General features: G+C 39.0%; 2 protein-coding genes across 2 annotated transcripts; one reads left to right on the forward strand and one right to left on the reverse strand.

The window, feature by feature from the left end:
* The first annotated feature begins 634 nt into the window (after positions 1–634).
* On the forward strand, positions 635–18,888 carry cabp2a (calcium binding protein 2a). Its single transcript, XM_026359704.1, has 9 exons — positions 635–691; positions 1,113–1,295; positions 11,972–12,094; positions 12,353–12,577; positions 15,258–15,288; positions 16,773–16,907; positions 17,255–17,364; positions 17,515–17,662; positions 17,792–18,888. Exons 1-9 carry the CDS (start codon positions 635–637, stop codon positions 17,815–17,817), a joined length of 1,038 nt encoding a protein of 345 aa, XP_026215489.1. The 3' UTR covers positions 17,818–18,888.
* Positions 18,889–19,103: 215 nt separating this feature from the next.
* Positions 19,104–22,195, reverse strand: LOC113161891 (up-regulator of cell proliferation-like). Its single transcript, XM_026359706.1, has 2 exons — positions 22,009–22,195; positions 19,104–21,553 (listed from the first exon to the last, which is right to left on the reverse strand). Exons 1-2 carry the CDS (start codon positions 22,193–22,195, stop codon positions 19,104–19,106), a joined length of 2,637 nt encoding a protein of 878 aa, XP_026215491.1.
* Positions 22,196–23,278: the final 1,083 nt, after the last annotated feature.

Below are 23,278 nucleotides of genomic sequence, written 5' to 3' on the forward strand. Positions count from 1 at the left end.
ATATACAATGAGAAGCGCTAGAACACGCAAAGGATTGGGGACAAGCCCACATCAGCATTGGAACAAATGAGATGGGAGACAGAGCGAGGGGGAAATAAATACAGGATTACTGGATATGTCCCATACATGGACAGAAAATAGTGTCAGGCTAAAAAAAGACTAGATATGTGTACACTACTGCCACTGGCACACTTTCAGAACGTATTTTTTACTAGATTTTTAAAAATCTAACTTTTTTTTCCATGAAAAACCCTGTAAACACAAGCATTATGAGACGGTGCGTTAAGAGAATTTAGACATCACACCTTGATGTGTCTAAATGTAAGGGTCTGTGAGATTGAGCCTGTATGTGATATTTACAAGAAAAAGGTAGCACAGGGAAAAGGTGGATCCAAGCTGCCAGATGATGTAAAAGTAAATGATAGATGTACAAACAGGATGAGGGATGAAAAGAGATGAAGAGAGAGAGGAATGAGGGATGAGAGAAGGAGGAGCAATGACAGTAGGAGAGATGCCTCAGATTATCAAGCAGTGTCAGATGCTGTAGAGACAACTAAAGAGGGGGGGCCTGAACACGAGAGAGAGATACAGAGAGACAGAGGACGTGTCTGTGCAAGTGAGCTGGGCTGCAAGGATGACCGACATGAAAAGCGTATCCGTGGAGGTGCCAGAGGGGAAGTTAACCAAGAAGGTCAGTGGATGTACAGCCCAAAATGTGACATGTCCTAAATCATCTAAATAATTATTGCACTCACAGAATCAACAAGGTTACACTGTGGTCCCTCAGGTTTGGTCATCTGCAGCTTGGCTGGATATTTATGTATTTAAATGCAACTTTCAGGAAGGATCTGTGTGTTTCCTATAATATTTCCTATATAATATTTCTCTGAGCTGGCAAACTGTGGGCTGTATTAAGTGGTACACGCTGCAGCTTCTTCACTTCAACCTTTTCTAATACTTTCCTTTCTAGGAATTTGAGTTCACTTTATCCATCATTGCTGCACGGATAACAATCTCTCTCTCTTAGTTCTCTTTCTCTTTCATTTTTGTTCCATCCTTCATTTGCCGTATCTTCCCTCACCTCCGTTAAATGTTGCTTCTCCGTTCCCCAGGGCTCCATCAAGAAGAAAATCGAATCATTCAGGCGATGGAGTTCAGCTAGTATAAAGAGGCCTCCAAAGCCAAAGGCCAAGACCCTCAGTCTGTCCTCCCCTTTGGGAGACCCTGAAGATCTCTGGCTGCAAGAGGGAGACCGGAGGAAGCTGCGACCCATCGTCGACTCAGTCTTTGGACAGGTAAGACACTGTCTTACAGCCCCAGTGGAAGCGCATTTCATATAACAGCAGATCTGTGTCTGTGGGACCAACTGAACATACTGTATGCTTGGCTTGAACACATAAAGTACAGATGCTGTCGGCACGGTGTGTTGAAAATGACATTATCATTTCAGACACTGTGTGACTGTCTGACAAGCTGTGATGGAGTGGATGAAAATCTGTCTGAGAGTGGCTCACTGGTACAGCTGTGCACATGTGAAGGAACCCTGTCTCTGCCTGTGCAACTAAATCGCAAATGCAATAATGTTTTTATATCAGGCAGAATCATATGATACATTTGAATGAATGAAGAGCTACAGTTATTAATGCAAAGAAGGGAAGTGGTTGGAATGGATGATGGGCAAACAGCAGACAGGATGTTGCACCACAAGGTCGGATATTGTAGAGAAAACCGGTTGTTGTAGATCAGACATTGTTGCGAAAAAAACAAAAAACATCTTACCATCAGGCTCCCCAAAATAAATATTTGTGATTACACTTTAGTTTAGAATTTAAATCTTTAGAAGACAACATCTTTTTAAGGAAATTTGACTATTTTCTTGGTTTGTGACAGAAAATCCTCTCAAACACCTCAGAGCAGATGTTGACTAGTGGAGAACAATGCAATGATGCATCATTATTGACACATAACGGTTGCTGCATTACAAGTTAAAACAAGCATTTGGAGAGATCAACTGTGACTCATAGTCATTTCACGTAAGGTGACTGAACTTATGTCGATCTTTAAGTTTTGGACACAAATTAAATCAGTTTACTAAATGAGACACAAACTGGGAAAGAGCACATTCTGTTGTTCAGGGAGTCAGATCAGGGTGTGGAAACATACAAGAGGTTAAGAAAATGTTACAAACACAATAATAATCACACTAGGTTTTAATTTGATGCTTGTCTTATTTAAAGGAAGCTGATTTCAATGTCTTAATCTTCTAATTACTGAATAAAGCCATCATAAGAGCAAACTTTTCAATACTTGTTCATACTAGTTTTCCAAGTCGGATTCACATAACTGCACAAACCTGTCATAAATGATTAGTTTCAGACTGATGAATGCCACCAGTCTGTGAAGAGCTGCACGTTCCTGAGATGTAACTATTAGTACTGTACGATCAACAGCTCAACAATAATTCAGTCATTTGTGGAAAAGTGATTACTAAAGTCAGGAGACCTCTGATTACAGGAGAGGAAGAAAATATGCTAAGAAAATAGCATCCAGAATGAATTAGAACAATTTGTAGATATTGAATAAAGGAAGCAGCTAGTAGTAAAAGCACGCACTGGTACATTCTTAAAAAACACACTGACAGTATCCCTGTCACTCTATGAGTGATCATGCAGCGTAAACAGGGTTTTCTTATTTTTCATTTCAACTTAACTTCATGTTAAGAGATTAATATGTAATTACTGACAGAACAAGCCTCATTAAGAGCTCAGAAAAACAGGCTGCAGGCGGAGGAGGACATGCAGAGTGTATCAGAAAGAAAGTAAAAGTAAAAGAAGAGCAGGAGAGGCAGAATAGCAGAACAAACATGGCAGACTGGACTTCGATAAGTGGCCTGTGCTTAGGCTGCACTTAAGTAAATGCCCTGCTAAGTTATCCTGATGACAGTGTACCGCGATGTGTTCAGAGGCGCTGTGTCTTGATCTGTGGTTCAGCATACAGCAGCCTGAAGCCTGAAAGAAAGTATTATGCAAAGCTTTTTTTTTTTTTTTTATGTGGTTGATTCTGACTGCATATCAACTAAAAGTATTTTGCAGAAGTATGTTTTGTGTTTTAGGTTTTTATAAGTCTTGGGTTTCAGGTCTCTCAACTGAACTAATGGACACTCGCGACAGAGAAACGTTGAATGTGCAGCATCACGTCCACTGGCAAAAAAAAAGAAAATGGTCCCATAGTGTAAGGAGTCAATACGACATCTTGTTTATATGTTCTAACTTAATGCTGCAACTACATTTTTAGGAACGACTTGAAACCCCAATTTATGTTATGCCAGAATGTTCAGGATGACAGCAAGAGAGCAAACAGTCACTTTGGATCACTTAGGTTTCAAAATGCCTGTTTTAGTCTTTTGCCACGATCAGATGAGTGAGAGGTTGTTGTTTGTTTTCAAGTTGTTATTGTTCCCATGAGTCATCCATACACTCAGCAACAGATGGAGGGAGTGATGAGAACGCTAAGGAAGGGAGGGCTGGGATGAGAGCTGGAGAGTGATGTGTGGGTGAATGTTATCAAGAAATAGCAAAGAGATTGGCTGCTACGTAAAGGGAGATTAGTGCTTTAATGAGGACAACACTCAAGTCAGACTCACATCAGTCATCCTACAGATGAAAGGACACATTTGATGCATTTCAGCCACATGTTAATTGTGATTAATGTGATTAACTTGCATCAAATAAAGCTCATCAAATTAGACATTATTGGCTCAGTCTAGTGTCAGTGAGACACAGTTGAGACTGACTAATTCTTTACGGGTTTAATACTTTATTTACAATCCATTGTAAATTTCATTATTTGTCAGTTTAATTGCAAAAACTATTGTGTAACTGTTACAGATCAGATATTTTTGCAGAAGACATAACAGGATGTTGTATATTTTGGTGAACAAAAATGGGTTACGTAAAATAATTATTATAATGTTAACAGTTTGCAATTACTTTCCCCACAAAATCATATTTCTGATTATCGTTTGGTTGTATAGGAACAGAATTTGTTGCTAGTATAAGTTTCAACTGTGATCCTACTACGTACATGCTGATCTGAATTGTCAGCTGTGGCAACTGTGTCAATGGTAGCCATTTCTGCAATAAAAAAAAAAACAAACATGTTTTACAGCAGACTTTTCCTTACAGTAGTGATTTTAATTATTTGTATTTCTATGTATTTTAGCATGAAGACGTCAAATCACTTCTTTGTTTTATTTTGTCAAAAGCAACATTATCATTCACTATTGTGAATGACCAATCGCAATAAGAATATTAATTGCTTATTGAAGAGGCATTATATGACCCTTTTTAAAGCTAATAATTAAGTTTTCAGCTGACACATACAGTATCAAACATATCTGGTCTCAACTTCAGAGAAGACAGTAAGGACATGATGTACTAAGAAAATAGCGTGTGCAATCTTGAAAATTGTTTATTTCACTGATGGGCTGTTTGCAGAAATATAATTGCATGATTGACAACAGGCGGAAACATGTTTGGAGACTGACCATGCACTGACCATGATTCTCCTTTCTTTAATGCAAAAAATGATTTTACAAATCTTGACTCACCTAAACCCCAGTCATCTCCAAGCTCACCATCTCTTAAGATGAAAAAAAGGAAAAACACTATTCCTCAAAAGGAATGAATCATGTACTTTCCCAAGGTATTGTGCCATTATACTGGTTATGACACTGTTGGAGTCAAAGAAGTGACAGAGAAGAGACAAAGACTCAACATATTTAAAGAATGTGTGTGCTTTTGATTCATCTACCCATGCACCGTGGCTGCAGGGGAGACAGGGTGCATGTGTGTATGAGTTTAGCATTATTCAGAGAAAAAAAGTACAAAAACAGATTAATTAAAAAACAATATCACATTTATACAGGAAATTGTATTCATACTGCAATTTCTTCAAAGGCTTGCATCATGTTAGAGCTTAGGGTCATACATACTGCTATTTAGTTTTGTGCAATATTATTATCTTAATTCTATATATGTATTCCTGAATATTACATTATACTAATACGTATTGTTCATGTCCAATATTTGAACAGTTTGAACTGGATAAAAATAAGTTGTTATATTAATGCAATAAGTACTTCTCAGTGGGATAATACATATCAATTAATTACATTGCTTAAAAGTAGGACATTTCTTTTATGTAGATGATGTTTTTTTCCTTTCATTGTTTCTAAAGGTACCAAACAAGAGCTGTGTTCCTAAATTAATTCTTTGCGCAGCTAGAATGATGATATGTAATGATTTTCTATTTTATTGCGCAATGTGAGTAATGTAATCACATAATAATGTCATGTTCATTCACCATTCTAAATGCTGAATGAAATGGGCTGATTTTTAAATAAGTGATCGTATATTTATTCTTATATTTTTTTAAGTAAGAATAAGCAATAAAAACAATTCTTCCGCCAACTGAAAATGTCACCTCTTAAAAATGTCAAGCTTTGGTATCATGAAACATTACCACCATCTTAACATTTTTCTGTGTCATTTGAGAGCTTCTTTTTATATCTGTGAGAAAAATCCAAGATCTATTGTACTGTAAGAACCAGTTTCTGTAACTGACAAATAATTTCCTGTAATTGCCTGATATTAGACGAGTTGAAACTGGCTAGTTTGAAACAACATTTTAGCAGAAATCATGTGAACGATATAAGTATGACCATCTTATTTTTTGACTGTGGTATTTTGAACTTAATGTATAATATCGAACCAAAACATTTGATAAAACACTTCTTAAACCAACTCTTTTTCAGTGAGTTAAAGTTGTAACACATCAACATGAACACACATTTTATCCTACAGTTTAACTCTATGTGATCGTAGACCTGTTAGGTTTGGTGTTTCAGTTTCATGTCACGCAGTCAAACCTCGCTACGCTATATTCACTTAGTCCTGCTACTGCTAGATAGTGTCTCATAGCCTACAAGGGTGTTTTTTTCGATGAAGACCCCCTTTCACAGGCGTTATGTGCATTTACCTGCCCTGTTCACATATGCTGTGACAGAATCTGTTACTCATTTAAACACTAAGCGCTCAAAACCTAAATCTGAATCTTGGTTAAAGGTGCAGTGTGTAAGTCTGTAGACTGCAACCATCTGCATACCCCCATTCCCATCCCCTATTATATTATAACCTATAATAATCCTATTTCTATTTGTCCGTCTACTACCTGAGTCCCCCAGGAAAGCACAGTATACTCTGAAGAGGGACATGCATTACCAATTTTTTGGCACAAAGAAGAAAGCTAAATGGCAAACAAACTATGTGACCTTAACCATTTCACACAGACATATTCTATATTGTTGGGACATGCTGTCTAAGTATGTCCCAACATGTCATCAGAGCTGATGTGGTGGGGTTACACAATCCATCATGGGGCAACACTAGGTGATTTCTGGTCTATCACCTCAAAGCAGTCAACCCTGAGGTATGTTCATTGCCCAAAATCTGATAATTAGGGATTTCAAGTGATTAAAGAAATGAGGTGCTCTGTGATTATTATTGAACCCAGATTAATTGTGCACAGCATATACATGTTTGCTGTGAAAGTATTCAAATATATCTCAATTCAAATGAATTTTAGCAAACATTAATGCACATTGCAGAATCTGCGACCATTATAAGTTTAAATAATATTTTATCAGTGGTGGAGAATCTGCTTGTGGTGCATTTATGTATGAACCACAGTGCTGGATTGATTACAGTACAACAATATACAAGCATGAGCCAGTCTTTACCCTCCCGTCTGCAGATGGCCCAAAATGTTGCTGCTAGGAAAGGAATCCAAAGAATCAATGGAAAGCCTGTGGGAATAGTTCTACTCACAATAACATGGTGTTATTCAAAACAGGAAGTTCACATTGGCTATAATTATCATTCATTGCTAATAATTTTAGTCACAACCAAAATGATTCAAGGGAACAAAACAGTCATTGTTTTAGAAGAAATAGTCTTTTGTAATATAAAACTTTTTTATTACATAAAACTGTACTGAGGATAATTATTAAAAAGAAATACCCGAGAAGTGTCCTCTCAGGGCTAACAGAGGACATTCTGCAAATATGTTCACCTTTATCATGTGTGCTAGCATTTAATGTTCTTATTATGACCTGAAATTGGCTCATTTTCTATTTATTTATTAGGTTGTTTACCTAAATGTAACTAAAGTTATTTTTTATATATAATTTTTTCTGTCCACTGAAATTAAAACATTTTTCTTTTGTATTTCACAAAATTCTGAGACACATGAAATTTCCTGTGAGTTTGTGTACATCTGTTTTCCTTTGGCACAATTTAGTTCAAGTTCTCATGTTTGTGTATTCCATCATATCATCACATGAGCTTCTATTTGATATTATTACAACTTCGTTATGTTTCCGTCATGCTCTGAACTTTACACGTAAACTTAAAGAACAGTTTTTTTGAACGTGAACACTTATTCATATCAATTTCAACAACAACTTGCTCTTAGCTATTTTCATTGCAAGCTTTCGTGCACACAAAGCAATGAGAACTAAAAACAAGAGCAGCTTTGGTAAACAGATTTAAAAGTGGGTTAGCTGATGGACCATTACCACTGGGACACTCTGAGCAGCAACAGTTGTGTCCTATACTCATGGATGGAGATAAGCAACATGCAGTTAAACCCCTACCGTGACGTCATCCTATTTTTCATAGAGAATCTCTAATCCACATGACCTCCAGGACCTCAGAGGAAACTGAAATCTAACTTTTAGGTCACATGTAAATGCATCAACAATATTTGGACAGGTGCAAAAGGCATTATCCTCCTTTTGGAAATGGATAAGTGGGCAAGAATGAGAGCAGCAAATGTAGAACAATCCACACAGCCATATGTGGTTCGAGTCTGTAAAATGAATCCTGATGAATGAATGAATGTCTGATTCCACCACTGAATTTTTCTGTAGTTCTTTATTCTCCTTATTTCACTAAACCTAATATTTCTGATGTTGAACAAGATTTTTCTGGCTTGATTCCTTCAATTTAAATGCATAATTCTTCTCCTTATGTTTATGGATTTGAAGCTTCATTAATATAAAATATATATTTTTGCTCCACCCAGAGTCATTGACAAATGAGCAAACAGAGCATTTGTAGTTGTGTTTCTGGGGAGTGAGTCTTTTGGCCCTGTTTTGGTCTTCGTCAACTCAAAAATGGAAATATCTGGTTATTTAACTGCTAAATGTAGCTGATGGCTAACTTTGTATGTTCGCCATTTGATGCTGTTTTTTTATGGCCTATCCACTGAAAGCAGCTACCAGCTGTTGAGAGCTGTGAGACTGAACCAAAACATTAAAGTTGCAAACCACAGAGACCAAAGCAGTGAGCTGAAAGATGCTAAGAAGGTCCACAGAACCAAGAGGAACATAAAACTCAGGACAGTTCTCATATCTTTTGGCCATTTGGGGACAGCGGCAACAAACTATTCTAACTATTTTTGAGTCAGTATGATGGACTTCTATACAAACACACACTTTGCTTAGATGGGTTCAGCTCAGTTCATCTCAAATTGAGGCACATCAGCTGACGTTTAACATCAGTATGTAGCCTACAAGTATTTTTTAAAGTGTGTGGATGGCACTAGAAAGGGATAAGCACTGTATATTCATGTTTGACATCAAACAGGTTTCACATATACCACACAGAAAGGTTTCATTGCCACTTTCATTGAAATGAAGTTCTATTACCAAACTTACTTAATTATAGTGTCGTGATGACTGTGAAACTTTCCGCCAGTGTCTGCATAGTTTCATATGTAGGTCACCTCATGTGCAATGTATAAACAGATTTATAGTCTCTGCGAAAAATGTGTGTTTGTATGTCAGCATGCATATGTGAGCATGCACATACACATGGATGCATTCCATCTCGGCTAAGATTTTTGACCTGGCCTGACCAACGCTGTTAGTGTAGTAGGGCATGCGAAATCCTGACTTTTGGAATGTGTCCATCATGTTTGCTCACAGCGCCGGCATTGGCTCTTCTGTTGGCCTGTCTTCTGTCTTTGTCTATCAGGCATCTGGTGCGCTTGCTGTTGTCTAGGAACGGAGCATGAATTGTCGCCCAGCTGCCCTGTTTTGGGTTTTACGGCTGACACCAAGCTGTTGATTGACGCAGGGTGAAATCGGTTCCATTTGAGCCAGAACGTTGTTTCTCTTTGTGTGTGCACGTGTTTTTCTGCACTTGCAGCTATCTGCCATTTACTTGTGTCACATGTCCACTTAATACCACCTGAAGGCATGGCTTCAGTTAATCTGAAGGATCCTGTGCATGTTTGTGAAATATGTGATAGGCTCAAATGCAGGGCAAAACTGCATTTGCATCGGGACTGAGGCTTCCATTTACTAATCTGGTTGGTGTCCAGCTGGATCAGTGGGCAAGGGAACACTCTATTATATAAGATAGATATGTGGATTCAGATTCTTCGTGGCAAGTCATCTCATCACTCCCTATTCTTTCTACTTAATGGACTTTTTATGCCAGGCAGCTTTCCTTTCTCACTGTTCCACAGTGATGCATTTTGCTGTCTAAAAATGCTCAATGTCAAAATGTCAGATACAACTATGCATGGCGGTTGTCAACAGTCTTGCACAGTGGTGCATAGTTGAAGACACATAGATATCAGCAACCCATTATACTGACATCTAGTGGTGTTTCAGGAGTATCACAACTGAGCGCAGATTCAACTTTGTCTCTGCAACAAACTGAGCTTTGCTGCGCTCTGCTGATCGTAGACTGACAGTGTCGAGTGCATCCCAGCAGCTCACAGATGAATCTTTATTCCTGCAAAACTACCACATGAATGCGATATCATATATGTGCCTGGTTAGTGTTTCTTTGGTGTTTTTTTTCTCATTTAGTTTATATTGATGAAATCAGATGAAAGGAATCAGAATAAGAGACATAAAGAATGTGTTAGTTCACCTAGACTGACTGTGGAGGATTAATGCTGCAGGCGTCCTGTGTTGGCCTTCCACATACAGGACTGCGTTAATCTGTGGCACACAAACACAACGTTTACACCATCAGTATGTGACATGTGTCTCTAAGCTAAATAACAGTTTGAGTAATGAAGTAGGGTTTAACAGTAATTGCATGTAGAAAAACTGAATATATTTTACAATTCCATGCTGCAATTTAGTTTTGATACATCAGTAGTAATGTACAATGTAGAAAACAAGATGCAAAAAAAATGAATTCAGGGGGTTAAGACTTTCTTTTAGTGCCAGATTTTAGAATTAGGTTTAGGCTTTTGGGAATGATTGTTGGGGTAAAGTGGTGACAATACATTATGTCAGACAATGTCCTCAGACAGCCACAGATGTGCACGTGTGGAAGTGTATACATATTTACTATATACTGTAGCCACATATAATACACCGGTAATACCCACATATGCTGGGCTAAATTTAGCATCAGGATAATGTAGCAGACTATGAAGTTACAGTTCATGAGATTATGTTGAATCAAAGTCTGTCCTACAGACTACAGGTTTAATATATTTGATAATATATATGATCATATAATCCCTTCTCATAGCTTCGACTGGACTGCAGCTGTGTAGGCTAAAAAGTAAAGGAAGTCGAGGCACTTTTGTGCTTTTCAGTGGTAAAAAGAAAGAAATGAGAAAACAGTGGGTGGAAAATTAGGTTTAAAACCAGCTAGTGGGATAAAACATTCATATTTCAAATCCTTTATAAATAAAAATGACAGTATAAAGTCTAATTTTACAATGTTTATATCTGTTCTTTAATTCCTACTTTTTTCACAGCGATGTATTATGACGGAGAGTGTGGATAGAAACCTCTATCACTCCCAATAAAGAGGCTGAAAGCAACTTACTGCACCGATTATGACCCGTAATCACATCAAACATATAATTTTACTAAGTGTGAAATCCTGACCTGAAAAACAAACTAGTAAACACTGCGTAGCTGTCAGGGAAATATGGCATAATAAGTGAAAATATAGAAAAGGTGACAAGTGAGTGTTTGAAAATCTTTCTTATTCCTGTGGTTTGTTACTCCAAACTTTACACATGTGCTTTCTTGAGGTTACACTCTTTCCATTTCTATCTGTGCTTCTACCTTTTTGTACTTTAAAAACAAAGCACTATAAATATTTTTCTTCTATTTTTCCCGCTTCAACAGTGTACTCCCATGGCCTGTCAACATAACTCTTTCCCTCTAATCTGAAATGCCAGGGATTAAACCAGCAGCCAACTCTCCATCCATAATTCTACCATCCCCTCCCCCTTTCTCTCTCTCACTCCCATACACACACATACCAGCGCAATTCCGCCAGACTCGTCATTTTGAGACCATACACACAATGTTTGAGAGCCAGAGAGGGGAAGGTGGGTGGCGTGGATTAGATTAAGTTGGTCCAAATTCAAGGGATCACTTGTGGCGAGAGAGGGTGACAGATAAACAGGGTGGGGAGAAAAAAAAAGTGTGCATTTGTGTGAGTGAGAGAGAGAGAGAGAGAGATAGGCAGAGGGAGATAAAGAGAGAAAATGGTCGAGTCATGCAATCAGAGCCAGAGTTTGGCAGCAGCAGGTTGTTTCAGCCCAGATATGACCCAGCTCTCACGTCCCACCCCATCAATCTCCAGCTATTCTAAATATCACACACTACACGTCTCAAAGCTCATCATGACAGCCTCCAGCAACCTATAGGAGTTTAGGATTTAATGCGACATCATATGCCTACCTTGCTGCTCACAGGACCAATAGGATCTTGGAATGTAGCATGTGCTCTGAGGGGAGACGCTTTCAGCAGTAGTGGTGCAAGTAGAAACATTTGCTTTCACCTCAGCGGGTGTGATAGGCCCCTGGGATGCACTGGATGTAGAATGGATTTTGGACTTTGGTGTGACATTTGAGCCAGAGCGGGACAGAAAGAGGAAAAGAAGAGGGGAACAAGAGAGGAAGGGGGAAAAGACGGGAAAAGGAGGGCAGGGTGATGGGAAACATCAACAAGGCTTCTAAAAAGAACAGTAAGAGCAAGAAGGTAAGGGTTCGTTCAGTTACTTTTAGCTGAGAAAAAAGGAGTTTGAACTGATGAGATGTGTAAAATGGTTCTTAGTGGACGCTCACATCTAAACGTAGTTCAGTAGTTCAGATTGATTTTATTTATACTATACAAAGTGAATACATCTGTGTTTTGGATAACATTTGTCTTAAGGCTGAACTTTACATGTGAATTAGCCAATTGCATTGCAGTGAGTGAATCTTCACTTTGCTTGTTTCCTAATCCGGTTGGGATTAGGGGGCGTCACCTGTAGAACGAAGTGGCGCCCCATTGGCAGCAGCCATGCTGGGGGCCCTGGGTGATGCAGGTGAGGTGGACACCACAGAGGACGAGGATGAAGCAGGGAGCGAGCGGGAGTTTGATGAGCCGCTGTGCGCTCTGGTTAAGAACTGCAACATGCTGCACAATATAGTGGGGCCCGCTTGTATCTTTCTCAGACAAGGCTTCGCTCAGAGCCAGCTTGTATGTATCACTTACACACACACACACACACACACACATATCATACAGAATTATCATGGCAACAATCTCCCATAAATCTCTACAACCATCCGTTTTCATAGAGCCCTGGCTGTGCAAAAGAAAGGTGAATTTAAGGTCATCCATCCATACGCTGTGTGACATCATCGTCCTTTCTCCACCAAAGAGAATTTCATCCTGTGAGGGTCAAACCTCCGCATCAATCCTCCACACCACCATTTGACTATATTTAACACTAGAGGAGCTCCGCTGCAGAATGTTAGAACAAGGTGTAAAAATGAAATGTAACAGATATAATAATGAAAAACAGAAATAAGGTGCACGTTATAGAAAATCAATATTTTGCAGAGGATTGTACTGTAATGACAACTTACTGGCAACACTTCAGATGAATGTTTTATGTAGCGAGTGAACAGAGGTGGCAGAATCGATAACGAGTCATTTGCTGGCTGCAGCCGGCAGTGCTAATTGAAAAGAGCCATTAGACCGGTGGTGTGGTCCCTGATCACAGCTTTACTGAGCCACAGGGTCCTGAGATACGGGAAGACTTTGGAGTCTAGAGGGGAAACATAATACAAAGCTACATCACTGCACTGTATTAGTCATAGGGGCGGCTGTGGTTCAGAGGGTAGTGCAGTCGTCTACCAGTTGTGGTCATATGGTTCGATTTCCGGCTCCTATCGTCACATGTGAAAGTGGTACTGAACCCTACGTTAGTGTTTTGTTCAGACACACTTTTATGCCACATGCAGCACATAAACCACAACATTATGTTTAAGTATTACAGCAAGCAAACTAAATATGACACGTTTCCAGACTTTATGCTAAGCTAAGCTAAGCGCTTCATGTTTAACATTTACACATGAAAATGACATCAATACGTCCATCTATCTCTCAGCAAGAAACAAAGCAAATAATTATCAAAGATACCAAATCTAGCAGGATGTTATTTTACCAAATTACATCTTGATCATCAAAACCTTTCTGTGAAATATTCTGTGATGTTGTAAAACAAACACAGCACTTCATTGAAGGACAATCGAAACACAGACAACACAACCCAATACAGAACTTTTCAATACAGACCTACAGACGTTCTTAGACAGTAAACGTCACGTGCCCCCCAGAAACAGACGTTTGCATATGTGACACTTATCTGCAGTGTTTTCAGATGAGCGATAAGAAGTGATAAACGAAGCTGGGACAAGCAGATTGTTGCTATGGTGAATTAAACCAGGTTAATGAAGTAGACTGGTGCTGGATGATGTGCTAAACTAATGGCATAATTTAGATACAGTATAACAGTATAGATGGAGGCTATATGTTTCTCCCTGGAAATATTTCTGTCTTCTGTGCTATCTGTCTACACACACACACACACACACACACAGAGTTAAAGCACTTCCATGTCCCTATGCCTGCATTATCATTTTCTGTAATCCAAAGTACTATTGTTTCCTAAACAGTCTATGGTGCAGTCTCGCAAATAGAAATCTAATTGTAGTCGTTGTGTGACCACTTTTGGATCCTTCTTTAAATTATGGATCTAGGAAAAATGGGATTCCTCAACAGAGATCACAAATTAGTCTAAAAACTGATAGGATGAGATTGATAGATTTCACACCTTATTAATCCTCCATAATCCCCTTTGTTCTTAAAATGGCGAACTAAACATAAATCACATAGAATGAATGTTCCTTTAGTAAAACAGTGTATAGTAGACGATACGTCTGTAGTTTGCATTAGTATATGATGAGGAAAATATGGAAGAACTCCTAAGAGTGAAATCCCACTTTTTAGCCAAAGTGCCAGCCAGCAAAAATGCTCCATGGTGCGTATGCTACATGTGCAGGTGTGTTAATGTTTGTTTGATCAAGTGCCGACTGGACGGTAGTGCAGATTGAAATGAAAAAAAAAAAAAAGTCTGCAGCAGATAGGGAAATGAAAAACCGATAAGCCTTCGTGATTTGTAATACAATTTACGGCTGTAATCTCCCTGCCACTGTTCTCTCCCCTGCATCCTCTAATCTCGGCCTGTATTATTCCTGCTGTTGATGTCACAGTCTTGCAGAACACGTTGTGAACAAATTTATCCTGACATCACCTTTGGTCAATGCCAGTACATTCTGGAGCCTGTTCAACATCAACTATAAACCCTTTTTTTTTTTTTTTTCATGTGTGCAGCCGCAGCTAAAATCTCCCTTTTGTTTAATCTACTTTTGAATGGTTGCTCTTTTCATCAGGTCCCAGTTTTAGTTTACACCAATGTCATCAGTTCATGTTAAGCTGTGTCGGCTATCTTTGGTTTCCCAGAATGATGTCAACATACAAACTATCTCATCAGATTTGTTGCATGAGTGTGCACGCTTACAGATGTGTGTGCGTTTTGTCTGTGCGGTTGCAAAGGATGTGAGTCTCTGTGTTTTGCAATTGTGCATCTGTATTATTTTTTTTCAATTATACATTTTGAATGCTTACATTGGAACATGTGCTCAGTAGAAGATGTAGATGAAAATGTTTCCAGGTTGTTACTGTCGTTGTGTTTGTGTGTGTGAAATAGATAGAGATTGAAAGTGTGTATGTGTGTGTGTAACCTGCCTGACTGGCTGTCCATTTCTCTGTATGTCTGTCCTTTGTATGGCTTCTTTCCACACCACTGCAGGACAGAGATCTACGACCAGAGGAAATGGAAGGTACAGAGTTACCAAAAAAGTTTCACCCAAATCCTCACTCCCTCAGTCGATCCCCTGTGGTCTTCCTGAACCGCTTTCCATCAAACTTTCTTTTTGACTGTGACAAATTGTGGTTTACTTTATAGTGCAGGATTTTCAAAAAGACTTCCCTGAGTGTCTTCTCCTTGAATGTAAGAAATGTGAGCTGGCAGAGCTGTGTAAGATCAAAGCGAAGGATTATTTTTCAAAGGACGAGATTAGGCTTCTACTATCCCGTCTTTTATATTCCTCAGGTTTGGCTCACACATCACTCTTCTTGACTTTTTGGTGGCAGTGACAGGTCAGGATACCACTTTCTAATGAGATACCTGTGAAAAAGAACTTATAAGATGTAATGCTAGTTTAGTAATCTTATACACCATTGATAAAAGAAAATGTGATGACAGAGTACCAATGTTCCACCCATCTGTCCACACCGGCTTCCAACAACTCCAACTCTTTGCTTGTTTTCTTTTGCTTTGTTTTTTTCAGTTGTTCATCATTAATCTATAAAGCATCAGTTCATACGGTTTCTGTTGCCTCTTTTCAGCTGCACTTAACATTTTCAGTGAAGACGTATTTACGCCTGGTTCATGTGGAAAAGCTAGTGTCTTGATAAAAGCATAATGTGACAGAGTGCAATGAAAACAAACTTTTTAGGAGGTGGAAAGTAAGTACATTTACTCTGGTACTGTAGGTGAGCACACTTTAGAGCTATCTGTGTTTGACAAGGGTTAGCGTGGGCACTGACCAGTCTGCAGCTACACACTGCCTCTCACAATTAACCCCTTCATGCTTGAATTATGAGAACCTCAGTCAAGATGTTTTCATTCTTCCTCTAGACATGAAAAAAACAATGCAATTTAAAAAATTATGAACCTATTTGTCATGGAGTTGTAAATTTACATGTGTTTCACTTTTTAACAAAAAAAAAGAAAATTTCCCAAATCAATAGCAGAAAAGCTGCGTGAAAGCTATGAAATATAAAAAAAAAAGAAAAAAAAGTTAATCTGATGTTTTCTCACATTTCAACATGTTCTAATGTTCAACCCAGCCACCGACCCATGAACTGCAGAGTTTCTAGAATTTTCTACAATGAGACAGAGCTATATTGTCCATGGCTCTACTAACCCTAACTCTAACCCATGCATATACAAGAGAACAGCTCTTGAATAACTGTCCACTGTAGTGACTACTATGCATGAAAGGGTTAACCACCTGTCAATACGTAAATTGCTGTTTTTGTTCCACATGAAGTTGAACATTATTTATTAAATACTAGAAATGTTTGCTGCTATATCAGTTATGTTGTAAATGTTAATGTGAAATGAGCTGAGAATAAATATATTCTCCTTTTAAAAAAGTTGCATTTCACCTGTGCGAACCCCCTAACATCAGATTTTATACAGTGTACATACTGTATATACTCATTCATTCTTTTTCTCATATTCACATCTTCCATGCAGAGCTGCGTGAGGCCTTCAGGGAGTTTGACAAAGACAGGGATGGCTTCATCAGCTGTAAGGACCTTGGCGAGTGCATGAGGACTATGGGATACATGCCTACAGAGATGGAGCTGATAGAGCTCAGCCAGCAGATATGTGAGTCCTACATGCACACAGCGTGTCAGCACACATACAGACACAGTGGACTGCTGCTGGCTGTATGCACAGTCAGTTGTGGTACCATATTATAAGTTAGTGAAATTTAAAGTGTGCTAGTTTTTATTATTAAATGCATGTATTGTATTGTATTGAACTCATATAAAAAATATTTTTGACTGACTTTTGTTGACCTAAGAGTTCTTAGGGCTTTGTGTAACATAAAGTAAAATAAAAGTGTCATCTATCCCTTTGGTTACATTTACTTTTACTCGTTTGCGACTTGCAAGTGAAGTTAAAAGCAAGCAACACATCTAAGTCAGATATATTACTTTGTTGTCATCTAGGTGGAGGCAGAGTGGACTTTGAGGACTTTGTGGAACTAATGGGTCCTAAAATGCTCGCTGAGACTGCAGACATGATTGGAGTCAAGGAACTGAGAGATGCCTTCAGAGAGGTCTGTAATGTAATGTAATACAATTTTAGCCAAGCAGGTCATCCACATCATTGTATTTGGAGCGACCTCATTGGTCCCCCCCCCCACATCACTTTCACTTTTGGAGATTTTTTCATAAATTCTCTTCATCCCATCCTCAATGTTTCCCAGTTCGACTCTGATGGCGATGGTCAGATCAGCCTCGGCGAGCTGAGAGAAGCTATGAAGAAGCTGATGGGGGAGCAACTCAACCACCGAGAGATCGATGAAATCCTGCGAGACGTAGACCTCAATGGGGACGGACAGGTGGACTTTGAAGGTGAGTAATTCATACTTTAGCTATTGAAGCTCAGTGTAGAATAGATAAAGACACAGGTGTCAGTAGCACGGTTAAACAGTAATATTATGTTTGTCTATAACAATAATAGTAAAGTTTGTCTCTCCACAGAGTTTGTGAGGATGATGTCGCGCTGATCCTTCATCAAACCGCACTGTGCTGCACTAAACACGACGAGGACCAGATTGCACACTGTTACTGTTCTTGTAATTCTTTCTGATGTACAAAGAGTTCTTGGTGTCTGTATTTTTTGTCTCAAGTGTAGGAGAAACCCTTCAGGTTGTTACTGTGGTATGAATGTAATCTGTACATTGCATGCAATGAGAGGTTGTAGAGTGACGTCGCAGCAGCAGAGAATCATAGACTGTTAACATAATATGAATATATAGACAACATCTTTGTTTATAGGACATTATAGAATGGGTCAATTCACAAATTAGGAACACAAAGTACACACAAAGTACATTTTCTCATACATTCAAAGTAGTTCCTAATTCGCCTTAACTCTTAACTTAGGGTTCAGTTGCCATCTCTGAGATTTCTGCCACTGCCTGGAGAAACAGCTTTTTATGGTTATAGCATTTCAAATGCATTTAAATACCAAACAATCTGAATAAGTAGACACAACAAGGTAAGACACACAAAGGTAAATGAGAAAATTGTGGGCTGTAATTTGGTGAACTTGACCCTTTAAATATGCAGTTTACTACACTACCTTACTTGAGTCTGAAGTAATATGTAGATATGAAATTTTATTAAATCCACATGAAAGAATCTTCAGTTCAAACTTGAATTTACCTGCTCTGACTTTGATGCTGTGATATGTGATATTATTGCTGTATAGACAGAAAAAGTGAGTACTTTGTTAATAATAGAGCAAATACTGTTTGTGAGATGATTATTGTACAAACTATCACATTAATTTATACACATATTTTAAGCATGTCAATTGCTTTTAGCATTATCTTTAGCTGGACTTCCTTTTGATATAATCTATCCAATGCATGCAAAAAAGTTCTTCCACAAACTGTCATTTATGTTATTTTGATAAAAATGTGTGAATTACATCCATACACGTTTTCTTATTTACACACTGTCTCAAAGTACATGTTTATGAAAGCATATGTATATGTAATATTTTATTTCTGTAATATCCACCAGATCGGATCGTTGATAAATATGCGTTGTAAATAAAAACGTAAGTCTTATCTTTACTTCTTTTTTACACATTAGCTACACACACTAAAAGTTAAACATAAAAAAAGATAAACAACTTTAACAAAACACAAGAAAATGTTTTACTGTGCCGTTTTGTTTTCTGCGTTGGTGTTGTATTGTTCACCTACAGGCCACCAGAGATTCCATTTAAAAACTGAAATCATTTCCAAAGAAATAGTTCTTTTCTCACAGAAAGCTTCACATCTTATGCAGCCTTCCACAAGCGTTCTACCTCGACTATAAAATCCATCAGATCGCCTCTTTCTTTACATGTTTTGATGTCACACATCAGTCGCTTTTTCAAGGAATGTGCAGTCTCAGTGTAACGAACGCTGAAAGGAGCCATTGGCGGAGTTCCATCCCAAACTGGAGGAAGGTACCAGCTGCAAGAGTCTGGGTCAAACTCCATCACATCTGAGATTTTAGTGATGTTGGCTTCCTTCATCCGAGAGTCGTTCTGGATCATTGCGTTGAGGTGTTCTGCCAACATTTTACCTTTCATCTCGTCTTGAGCAGGCAGGTTACTGTGTACAAAATGACACACGGGCTTTTTGCCCACATCCTTCACCTTTGTGAAAGCATGAAGCACCATCTCCAAGATGTCTTTCTCTCTGGAGCTGTCCCTGGAAAGACTGATGACTATGGCATCACTGAGTGCCACGGCAAGACTCGCTACTTCCTTGTCACGTTCATGACTGTGATCGGTTTGAACCATCTGATTTGGTTTTAGTCCCTCTGTGTCAATGACCACAATGCAGTCACAGCCGAGTTCTTTCCTCATGCTGGAGCTGATGCCTATCAGCTGGATGAAAGCTCCTCTTGTGCATCTTCCTTTGCTGACAGCAAACGTGACTCCAAACATGGTGTTGAGCAGAGTTGATTTACCTGAGTTCTCAGCGCCGATGATGGTGACGACCTTGACCTTACTGCTGGAATGCTTCATGTAGTGAAGGTCAGTAAGCACAGCAGTCACCCATTTCATTGGGATGTTTGCTGCATCTCCATCAACAAGCTCAAGAGGGAAACCATCCAGCAGCATCCGAGCACACAGTGCAGGCAGTTGTTCCAGTGTTTTTCTCTGACGACTGTGCTCTGGCAAGAATGTTGCACATTCAAACAGCTGCCCACACTCTCGAAAAAAGTGATCCAGGCGTAAAGCAGACACAGAAATTTGCTTGTCAATGGCAATTTTTTCAGTTTCTTGGGGAGATCTGTGCTGTAGCTCTTTGTATTGATCCTGTAGAGTTGACAGCTTGTGCCGAGACAGATCGTCCAGTTCCATTTCCATCCATTTGAGGAAATAGTACCTCTTTGTCTCTGACGGGACAACTCCACGAAGGAAGCTTGACATTGCATCTGTCATCTCTAACATTTGCTGTTTCCTTCTAAGCTCTTTTTCTTTTCTTTTCAAAGATTCACAGTATGCATCAGTGTTTCGGTTGCCAGCTTTTGGGAGTCTCCAGCTCTTGGTTTGCAGACATGATATCTTTCTCCAGATGTGTCCTTGGAAAGGCAGCTGTCTGTCTTTGAACTCTGAGGTGCTAGTGATGTGTCTGGTGATGTTACACACTTTCTTCCATGCACTCTGGCATTTATTACTATCCTCATCAACCGGGATCCCACATGAGCGAGCTCTAGCAGCCAGATTTGCTACTGATATTTTGTTTGGGCAGTTTTCTAACATCTTAGAGATTGATTCCTGGAGGGCTTTTATCAACTCCATGTCAGTGGTTTTCTTCTGGGTCACATCAGTTGTCTTAAAACTTGGTTTCATCGACAACTTTTTGAGTGTAAAGGTTTTACCTTGTACACTGCTTATCAAAATGACATTTGCTATGATGTCTCTACTTTTCAGACTCTTAAAGTAATCAGTTTCCGATTCCTCACAAAAGATGTACACAGTTGCAGATGTCTGAAAGAGCAATGACAATTGAGTGTTAAAAGTCCTTATGTCCCCTCTGAGGTTGGCCACAGCCAGAGGTTCAGTGAATTTGTCAATTTTCCTGTTTCCACATGGCAGATACCAGCTGATTTCTACAAGCCCATCTGAAATACACCTCGGGACATCAGCACACCCAATGTTGCGATGATAAAATGTGTCATGGTAGTGATCAGTGTTACTAAGAAGTTTGTTCAGCAGCTGAGACTTGGACAAGACCGTCTTCCCCAGCCTGACGAATGACACCAGAGGAATATTAGAGTTAACTATTCTTTCCTCACAGCTTAAGTTTTGGAAAGCCTGCTTGGAGGGTGTGAAAGTTCGGATGATTTCACGAAGGGACCACAGCATCATAGTGATTTCTTTTGTTCTACTGTTGGGCAACAGCAGTGGAACAGCAAACTGGCAATGGGACATTTTTAGGACCATGGTCTGCTGTAGAAAGCTGTCTGAACAAAGAAACAGTATGGTTATCAGGTCCACGGGATTAATGGCATTGCTCTCGTCTATATCCACATCACTTGATTTGACACTTCTAGCATTCGGGTTCAGCATCATGAGTCTCTTCAAAAAGGCTTCGAAAAGTGACTTTGCAGTTTCAGGTTTACACTCTGATACATCACTTTCACTGATCTCTAGAGCAGTGCTGAGTGTGAGCTTGTTGTCATACTGGTCTTCAAGTCCAATCTTTGACAGCACCTCCTTGAGACAAGCCTCTGTGAATCAACAAGAAGACACCAATGAATGTACAGCACATGACAATCACAGATGTCAAATTTTTAATTGAATATTACAAAGTACTATTTTATGTGAAAGTCTTATGTCACTTGATCTGTTACCATGTCGGTCAGTCAGTTCACTGATTAGGTCCATTAAACTTATTTAATATTTAGGATTCAGGTGTACACTGACTTTTCCACAAGCACCTTCCAGAGGGTGAAATTATTGATTGATTCAGACAGGAATGTCTCAGAAACTACAGGATGGATAATAGTAAACAGCTCACAACGATTTGTGTGTTAACAGCTTCAAAATACTTGCAATACTTGCCAAAAAGAGTGCTGTGCTCCTTAATAGGTTATCTTCTTCTATTATTTCAGGTACCTGTGCCTTTATTATAACAGACATGCTATGAATTTTAATGTATTTATATTAACTAGTAATTTCGTACCTGTGCGTGTGGTGATCACGATGGGCTTACTGCAGTTACTGTTCAGCACTGTTGAGACGGAGATGGTGTACTCTGTGTCTGGCTCTAAATCACTGATTGTCTTGTTACAGTCTGTGGTGTGTATCGCCAGGGACTCCTTCCCTGGACTTGTGACAGTTATAAGGAACTGATGTGGAATTCCCTCCATGATGTCTTCTTTGATCCATTTCAAGCACAGTGCTGTGGCTTCTGAGTGGACTTTTGTTAAGAGCCGGGGGGGCGGCACAGCTGCAAGAGATTAGTCACTTGACATAACTGCAGTAACAGGAACATAGATTGTGCTTGCATGTCTAAGTTTACCTGTGAAAACAGATTCTGTGACCCATGCACTCATTCTGCCATTAATGTCTTCTGTGGCCACACTGAAGAAATATTTTTGTCCAAACTGAAGGTTGCTTATTTCAATTTTGTAAAAGTCTTTGACAACTAAGCAACTTTCCTCTTTTACAGAGGAGCTCCACTTCACTCTGAAGCTCTTAGGCCCCTCCAGTTCCTGTGGGCATCCCCAGCTCACAACCACAGAGGTTGGTTTTACTGAAAGGAACTTGATTTTACCAGGAGGAGGCAGCACTGTCAAACAAAACACAGCATAAGTGGCAACGTTGAGTCACTCGTACACCTATTTTATACCTATAAACTAGACATCAACATGTAAAGTGCTTTTGGTCATACCTGACTCAACACATCAACATGTGCTATCTTCATGAATTTCAATTTAAAAAATGTAATTCACACATTGTAGGAGAAATCAGTTCATTTCTTATGTTTTCTTATTGTTTAGTGCGTGTGTTACTGTGCCGGAGAAATAATTTAGAAATAATTTAAAATTGGAAACAATTTTAAAATTTTTGTTTAAACATCAATAGTTTTTTTCAATTTAAGGAAATAGTATGTGTTAACTAAGAAATTACAGTTTTTACCAGTTGTGCCAGGTGTAATACTTTCATAAATCTTTTAACAGCCTCATAAAAACATCACCTGAAAGACAGGTTTCCTTGTTTCCTTATTGGTGTGCTCCTTTATTGCATATTTCAAAAATGATTGAAAATGACTTTTGAACTCTTTCCCACACAATCTGTCCACTGTGACAGGGCACGTTAACCTGCTGACAGGTCCCTGGTCCCCACGGTACCATGAAAGGGTGTAGTTGTCTGTAACTTGGTAGGCATACTTTTCAAAGTAACATCCACCAGAATGCCACAACCTAACCTAACCTTGTATTTCCATACCC

The sequence above is a fragment of the Anabas testudineus genome, chromosome 1, assembly GCF_900324465.2.
Source record: "Anabas testudineus chromosome 1, fAnaTes1.2, whole genome shotgun sequence".
Taxonomy (NCBI): domain Eukaryota; kingdom Metazoa; phylum Chordata; class Actinopteri; order Anabantiformes; family Anabantidae; genus Anabas; species Anabas testudineus.